The sequence below is a fragment of the Otolemur garnettii genome, unplaced genomic scaffold (assembly GCF_000181295.1).
Source record: "Otolemur garnettii isolate 467f Iridium unplaced genomic scaffold, OtoGar3 scaffold00046, whole genome shotgun sequence".
Lineage (NCBI taxonomy): Eukaryota > Metazoa > Chordata > Mammalia > Primates > Galagidae > Otolemur > Otolemur garnettii.
The window spans coordinates 11,166,272-11,174,927 of record NW_003852441.1 but is presented as its reverse complement, the minus strand read 5'-3'; the positions used below and the strand labels follow the sequence as shown (position 1 = coordinate 11,174,927).

The 8,656-nt window shown below is 47.2% G+C and overlaps 1 protein-coding gene across 1 annotated transcript in view; it reads right to left on the bottom strand.

Annotated features, from left to right (window-relative positions):
- ALOXE3 (arachidonate lipoxygenase 3) overlaps positions 1-8,656 on the bottom strand; it is a 24,568-nt gene that overhangs the window by 4,159 nt on the left and 11,753 nt on the right. The window contains exons 13-14 of the mRNA XM_003791118.2: positions 3,262-3,362; positions 2,525-2,695 (exon numbers count right to left, since the gene is read on the bottom strand). Of these exons, the coding sequence (XP_003791166.1) occupies positions 2,525-2,695; positions 3,262-3,362 (272 nt within the window). The remainder of the gene's footprint in view (positions 1-2,524; positions 2,696-3,261; positions 3,363-8,656) is intronic.

Sequence of the window (8,656 nt, the reverse complement as noted above, 5' to 3'; positions counted from 1 at the left end):
GGCTGGGGATTTGAACCTGCCACCTTAGGTGTATGTGGCTGGCGCCTTAGCCACTTGAGCCACAGGCGCTGAGCCATTTTATTGATTTTTCAAACAATCAGTTTTATGTCTTATTTACCTAATTGACATCTACTTTCTAAAAGTATAGTGGAGCCATCAAAAAAGCAAGACACAGAAATGTGACAGCTGGATCAAAGCCTACTTAATATCTGTGTGATGCTGAGCAAGTTGCTTAGTCACTCTGAACCTCAGTTTTCTCCTCTGTAAAATGAACTACCATTTATTGAACACTTATATGTCAAGTAATTCCTTTATTTCATTTTATTATCTTATTTTCTTTTGGGACAGGGTATTACTCTGTTGCCCTGGGTGGACTGCAGTGGCATTATCGTAGCTCACTGCAACCTCAAACTCCTGACCTCAAGCACTCCTCCTTCCTTGGTCTCCCAGAGTGCTAGGATTACAGGCGTGAGCCACTGTTCCCAGCCTGTACTAAGTATTTTAAATATAGCTATTTATTTGTTCTGCATTTTAGGATAGCATATGCAAAGTAGCTGACTTAATGACTGAGACCTGAGAGATCCTCAGTAAGGGATAGCTGCCTTTATTATTATTATAAATTTCCAAGTCAACTCTTACTAGATTATGAGGAAGAACCTCCACCCTCATCCTCTTGCCTATTTATCATCTCAAAGGGGCACGGCCCAGAGATAAGTTCCTGCCATTCCCAGGAAACACCTGCAATCTTTTTAGCACCAACCAGAGTCAAACATGAGAAACGAGGATATTCACCTGCCAGAGAACTTGTGAGTAGGACAAGTTAGGCAGGAGGGTGACTGGTGGTGCAATGTGGAAATGGAAACGATGGGAACTGGTTGCTAACAGTGGCTCCCCTGGCCTAAACTACAGACCTGTTTCCTCTGTGTCCTCCTACCTCTAAAATTGCCCCTTCCATCCATTCACACAGCCACAGGAGTACCCTTGACAAAACAAATTTAACCATGTCACCTCAGGCTTAAAACTCTTGAAAGGCTCCCTATTCTCCTATGAACAAATTACTGTGCAGACAAAGCCCTACCTACCGCTCCACCCTGTGATTTCCATGCTTTGAACCCTTTGTGATGTCACTGACACACCAGGAAAATCTTGCCTTCACTCCTTGCTTCTCCCTGCCTAGAAACTAACCCTCCTTTGTCTGCCAAACCTCTACTTGTCTCACAGGCTTCAGCTTTTTTTTTTTTTTTTTGAGACAGAGTCTCACTATGTCACCCTCGGTAGAGTGCTGTAGTGTCACAGCTCACAGCAACCTCAAACTGCTGGACTTAAGCGATACTCTTGCCTCAGCCTCCCAAATAGCTGGGACTATAGGCACCCACCACAACGCCTGACTATGTTTCTATTGCAGTTGTCATTGTTAATTTAGCTGGCCGGGGTTCAAACCTGCCATCCTCAGTGTATGTGGCTGATGCCATAACCACTGTGCTATAGGCACCGAGCCAACAGGCTTCAGCTTAAATGTCACTTCCTCTAAGAAGTCTTCCTGGGGTCCCTCAGACCCAGTAAGTTTCCAGAGGGCCCTGTCCTTACCTCTATCATTGGACTGTAAGCTCATGAGGATAAGGTTCCTAGATGGCACACCATGGGTGTAGAATGGAGGAATTATTTTTTTTTTTTTGAGACAGAGTCTCACTGTGTCACCCTCTGTAGAGTTCTGTAGCATCACAACTCACAGCAACCTTGGGCTTAAGCGATTCTCTTGCCTCAGCCTCCCAAGTAGCTGGGACTACAGGCACCCGCCACAATACCTGGCTGTTTGGGAGTGGGGGGGGTTGTTTTTTCAGTTTTTGGCCAGGGCTGGGTTTGAATCCACCACCTCCAGCATATGGGGCTGGTGCCCTACTCCTTTGAGCCATTGGGCGCCACCCTCTGGCTGTTTTTTTAGAAACAGGCTCTCACTCTTGCTCAGGCTGGTCTCAAACCTGTGAGCTCAGGCAATCCACCCACCTCGGCCTCCCAAGTGCTGGGATTACAGGCATGAACTATCACACTCACCTGGAGGAATTAATATGTAAGTAATTCCTATCACACTGGAGTGCCTTTTTTCATTTACCTATATGTCTCCTCAACTAGGCCACACAGTCTTCTTGAAGGAAGAAAGGTCTCATTCAACTTTATATGCCTGGTACACAGTGCTGTGCCAACACATGGAAAGTACTCAAAAAATGTTTGTTGAATGTTTGGATGAATGCATGAGTAGCTGGCGGATGAATAGTTGATGAATGGATGAATGGATGGATAGATTGGTAAATTTATGAATTGGATGGAAATAGTGACCCAGTCATTAACCTAGTATTTGCTTCAACAAATGTCTTTTGGGATCAATTATCATTTCCTGAAGAAAGCAGCTTGGCAGCCGGGATAGATCTCAGCAGTCAGTCCTCAAGATCCTTGGAACAGCCACCACGCTCTCACTGCCCAGGCCCTGCAAAACCCTGTCCCCTCAAAACCTCCCCTCCACACACACCTGGTCCTTGGGCTCTTGGCTGACCAGCCAGAAGAGGAGAAGGTTGTTACAGGTGATGTTCACTTCCGGGAGGGTATCTAGGTAGCTCTTCAGAGTGGTGGTCCCCTTAGTCTGGGGTGGGGGCTGCCTCATGGATGATGGAGCATTGGGCATCCAGGCCCCAAAGTCATGCTGTGAAGACCCCCATCCCACTGCATCAGTGGCCATGGGAAAGGACCGGTCCCCTCTTTATAATCCCTGCTCCCCTTTCCATCATCCCAGGTCTTGTTGTTGGGAAATAAAGGGATTGTGGAAAGGGAAGAGAGGAAGGGGTAGAGGGTGGAAAGTCCCAGAAGTGGGGCAGGAGCCCAGCTCATTCCTTGTCACTCCCCACCCAGTGTTCCAGGACTGGGTGGAGTGAGTCACCTGGGAAGGAGGAGGACTCAGAGTGCAGGTAATCCTAGACAAGGGCCTAGGGCTGGCACGCCACAGAGCAACCTGATAATCCACTTTGCTGGTTCTAACCATGACAGGAGCCCCTAAGTTCTACTACCAAAGTAACATCAACGTGAGTTGTCATATTAACCCTAACCCCACCTGGCACCACCCAAGGCCAGCCCTTCGCTCCACCCAGTGGTCACTCCAACCCCAAGCCTAACCACAAACCCATGCCAACCCTGACCCACCCAAGCTGTCAACCTGAGCTCAAGCCTGCTGCTGAGGCCCACTGTCCCCAAGCCTGCCCTCTGCAGCCTCACCTGCCCACTGTTGACAGCAGCGTGCTGGGCGGAGCAGTTGAAGATTATTGCAGTGAGGAATTTTACCAGCTCTCCTGGGGTGCACAGCCGGCTTGGGAAGCCTGGGTGTGGGGAGGAAGAAAAGAGCTAGGGGGCAGCTCAGGGCTGGTGCTAACCACGGGGGAAAGTGAGGAAGTAAGGGCTGAACATTTGGCCACCACTGTTTTAAGGCTAAGATTAGGATTGGGCTGAAGCTAGGGATGGCCATCACTAAGGCCTATGGTCTCTCAAGGGGGTTATGATAGGAAGTGGGAACTGGCATCAAGCCAGAAAACACCTGGGGCTAGAAGCAGAGGCCATGAGTAGGGTTCATGATGGAGCCAAGTTCAAGCCAAGTGCCATACTGTCCCTGACCTCCAAAGGCACTCCAGTCTGCAGCCCGTATTAGCACTTAAAGATTTCATTCTACCCAATTCACCAAGATTTGTCTGTTCCAAGCACCCAGTAGCATACCATCCTCCGCTGGGCTAAGCAGTAGAGACATAGGACAACAGAGTGTGTTACTCAAAAGGCTGCAGTGGTGGAAGCAGAAGAAAGCACCCAAGACCCAGAGTTTGGCTCTTTGAGAAGAGGGAAAGTAGGGCAGAAATGGGCACCAGGGCTGGAGGACAGGAAGGGGCCTGGCTGAGTTAAAGGATGGGTGAGCTTTGAATGGGAAAAAGGGGAGAGAGGAAAGCAAGCTTTCTCCGGCTGGAGGCAGAAGAGCTCCCAGGCTCAGCCCTCAGTCTTCTTCCCTCTGTACCTCACTAATCTCATCTAACCCCATGGCTTTAACTACCTCCCACTTACTGACAACTCCCAAATCCACATTTCTGGCTGTGCCTGGCTCTAGACTCAGCAGTGGGCATGCATCTGCAGCAGCTGACCTGACATCTCCACCTGAGTGTCCTCAAGGCACCTCAAACTGAACATCTGCAAGACCAAATGGTCCACTCTCCGCCCACTCGCTCCCCAGCCTATCCCTCTCACTGTAGTTCAACTTCAATACTCTTTATCCAGTTCTTCCAGCCCAAATCCATGCATTCTTCCTCTTTTCATCGTATCCCACACACATCAGCAGAAGCCAGTCTGTCCTCGTCTCTCCTTACCGTCTTATCCTCCACCACCACCCAGTCTCTGTCATCCCCCTCATAGATGAAACCTGCGGCTCCCACCCTTGTCCCTTATAGCCTGCTCTTCACAAGAAAGCGAGAGTGATCCCTTAAAGTCATAAATCAGATTATGTCATCCTTCACTAAAAACCTCAAAGGGCTTCTCATCTCACCTTACTGTGGCCCCACTTGATCTGGCACCTTCTCTAAATTCATTATTTCTGGACTTTTCTCCCTGTAATTTACTCTACTCCAGCCACACAGGTCATCCTGGTATTCCTTAAATATGCTCAGACCTCAGGGCCTGTGCATTTCCTACACCTCCACCTGCTCCCTTACCCCAGTGATCCACAGAACTGGCTTCCTCACTTCCTTCAGGTCCCTATGCAAGCATCAGCTCCTCAGAGAGGCCTTCTCTGACCAGCTTCTGAAACAACCTCCCTGCCCTGACGTGCAATAGCCCCGATGCTGTTTTGTTACTCTTCTTAGCATTCATAAACACCTGACACACTTGTTTGTTGATTATCTGTATCCCCACTAAAAGAATGCTGAGCTCCATTAAGGACTTTTGTCTGTCTTGTTCACTGCTAAGCCCCAGCACCTAACACAATACCTAATAAATATTAAAAGCCCAGTAATTGTGAATTCAATGAAGCAAATGCAGGAGAGGCTAAGAAGCCGGAGTGGGAAGGCATAGGGCATAAGCAAAGTGAAGGGACAGGGAGGAGACCTAATTGGAGGTGAGACTGCAGGGCCAAGCAGTTTCTGGGCAGTATTTCAGAGGATTAGCAGGGCAGCAGCCCTGCAGGCTTGATGGACAAGCAACAAGAGTTTGGGAGGGATGGGTCTGGTTGTGAAGCAGCTGCCACCATGCAGGAGCACTATGAGGAGGACTAAGACTAGGGTGGTGACAATGGAAAATAATGGGACAACAGGGATTAGCCACCCAACTGGATATAGGAAGACAAAAAGGGGGATATGAGTCAAAGAGGGCTCATGGAGTCAGACTGACTGGATAGGCTGACGCAACAGAACAGACAGAGAGGTTCAGAAGAAGGACGAGGAATCTGCCTGGGAATGTGTGGGAATTTTCTGAATGTTTGTTGTGGCTGATTGTCTAACCTTGGAGGCTGGGAATAAAAAAGTAAAGCAGGAGTCAGACTATCTATGGAAATTTTTTTGTATTACATATTGTTTATTTTTCCCTTGGAATATGAAAGCTGAAGTCAGACTGACTGAGGTTAATGAGTGTTTTGCCATTAAATACTATATATGGGTGGCTCACGCCTATAATCCTAGCACTCTGGGAGGCTGAGGCAGGTGGATTGCCTGAGCTCACAGGTTCAAGACCAGCCTGAGCAAAAGGAAGACCCTGTCTCTAAAAATAGTTGGGCGTTGTGGCAGTTGTCTATAGTTCCAGCTACTCAGGAGGCTGAAACAAGAGAATCACTTGAACCCAAGAGTTTGAGGTTGCTGTGAGCTACAATGTCCCAGCACTCTACCAAAGGTGACAAAGTGAGACTGTCTCAAATAAATAAATAAATAATAAATACTATATATGAATCTAGAGTAAGCTTCTGCCACTTAGAAGAGCTGCTGTCAATCAGAAGAATGTCCTGATGTATTAAAACAGAGACAAGTTGAATAAAGTAAATTAGGAGAAATGAATCAATGTGAAACAACAGTAATTAGGTCCACCTCTGGGTCTTAAATAGGAAACAAACACCCTCAAATATGAAACAGCTGCCAGAGGGAAGAAGCTCAGGAATGTTCATGATTAACAGTAGGCTTGGCTCGGCGCCTGTAGCTCAACCGGCTAAGGCACCAGCCACGTCGGGCGTTGTGGCAGGCGCCTGTGGTCCCAGCTACTTGGGAGGCGGAGGCAGGAGACTCGCTTGAGCCCAGGACTTGGAGGTTGCTGTGAGCTGTAATGCCACGGCACTCTACCCAGGGGGACAGCTTGAGGCTCTGTCTCAAAACAAAACAAAACAAAACAAACAGTAGGCTTGCCAAACACAGGGAAGGGTCACCCTTTAAAAACTCCGAAACCAATCTGGCTGTCACTACCTTAACCCAGAAATCACTCTTGGCATCACTAATAGTGAGATAACCTGATATTATGTGCATCCCAATATGATGCAAAGCAGAGGACACAGAATCACCTGAGAAATATTCTTGCCAAATATGTTTAACCTTCAGATATTACTTCTGGTTTACAAAAAACACAGGATATAGAGAACCAAATAAATTACATCATGAGGAAGGAATTATTATTATTATTATTTTGAGACAGAGTCTCACTTTGTCACCCACGGTAGAGTGCCATAGTGTCACAGCTCACTCAAACTCTTAGGCTTAAGCGATTCTCTTGCCTCAGCCTTCCAAGTAGCTGGGACTACAGGTACCTGCTGCAGCACCCAACTATTTTTTGGTTGTACTTCTCATTGTTGTTTGGCAGGCCCGGGCTGGATTTGAACCTGCCAGCTTCGGTGTATGTGGCTGGTGCCCTGGCCCCTGAACTACAGGCACAGAGGAAGGAATTAGATAAAGTCAGAAGGTGAGATATTCTGCAGAATAAGTAGGCCAGGCTCCTCAATGCGTCTGTATCATGTGATTTCCAGAAACCAGAGACTTTCAAGTTCTAAACTGAAACAATGCACCATGTAGTCCTTGATTAGCTCCTGAATCAATCGGATCAGCTGGGGGGAAATGGGACAAGTGGAGAAATTTGAATATGGACTAGATAAGAAAGTAACATTGGAGATTATTGTCAGTTTTGATTAGTGTGATAACAGTGTTTGTGTAGAAAATGTCCATTTTTAAGATGCATATTGATGAGGTGAAATATGGTGACTAATTTACTTTAAAAAACTTCAGCAATAAGCAAAGGCAACAGATTAATCAAATATGGCAAAATGCTTACAATTATTAAATCTGGTGGTGAGCGTTCATTTCACTATACTCTATACCTTCTGTACATTTGAAATTTTTTGGTTAAAATGAAAAGCTTCCAGGCCTATTACAGGTAGAATTGCAATAGCTGCTCATTCTATTTAGAGGTAACCAGAGACCATCTAGGTCTCCCAGACAGGATGTCCTCTGGGTGGCTTCCAGAAGTGGTAAGTCAGCTGAAAGCTATATCCCTGCTGAGAGAAAGCTCAGGTCAGGGCTGAGAGTACTGGATGAGGGACATTTGCGCCACTTTGGGCTTTTCCTTTTCTTCCACTTCACCCAGATATATAGGTCTCTTCTATATTTTTGAGTGCCTGGAATACATACTATATTTTACACTGTATAATACAGTGGTACTAGGTAAGTAAGCAATGAAGAATCGCGATAGGGTATGTGACCCGAGCAAGACATCATTCTACAGAGGGATGACTTACAGTTTTCATGTATTGATCTTAAGGATGACAATGAGATGCGAAAAAGAAAAGTCCTTCAAGGAATGGATGTCTGGGGAATTTCCAAGTCTGGGAATCAGCTATAGAAGAGAAACAGTTGAGGGTAGGGGAGGCTAATTCCATTAGGGAAGGGTAGAAAGAGAAGTCAGAGATCCAGGACCAGCCAGCAGCTGAGATGGAGGAGATGGTCTGGAGTCAGGAAGTAGTGGGAAGGTCAAAAGAACACATCCTCCCTGGAGCTAAGAGAAGACTTTCTTAGTGCTCTGGGAGGCCAAGGCAAGGAAATTGCTTGAGCTCAGGAGTTGGAGACCAGCCTGACCAAGAATGAGACCTTGTCTCTACTAACATAGAAAAACTAGCCAGGTGTAAGTGGCAGGCGCCTGTAGTCCCAGCTACTCAGGAGGCTGAGGCAAGAGAATTGCTCAAGCCCAGGAGTTTGAGGTTACTGTGAATTCTAAGACCATGGCACTCTGCCCAGGACAACAGAGTAAGACTCTGTCTCAAAAAAAAAAGAAAAAAAGAAGGCCGGGTATGGTGGCTCATGCCTATAATCCCAGCATTCTGGGAGGCTATGGCGGGCAGATCTCCTAAGCTCATAGGCTCGAGACCAGCCTGAGCTAGAGTGAGACTCTATCTCTAAAAATAGCCAGTCAGCTTGGTACCTGTGGCGAGGCACCAGCCACATACACCTGAGCTAGCAGGTTCGAATCTAGCCCAGGCCTGCCAAACAACAATGACGGCTGCAACAACAACAACAACAAAAATAGCCGAGCATTGTGGCAGGTGCATGTAGTCCCAGCTACTTGGGAGGCGGAGGCAGGAGAATGGCTTGAGCCCAGGAGTTGAAGGTTGCTGTGAGCT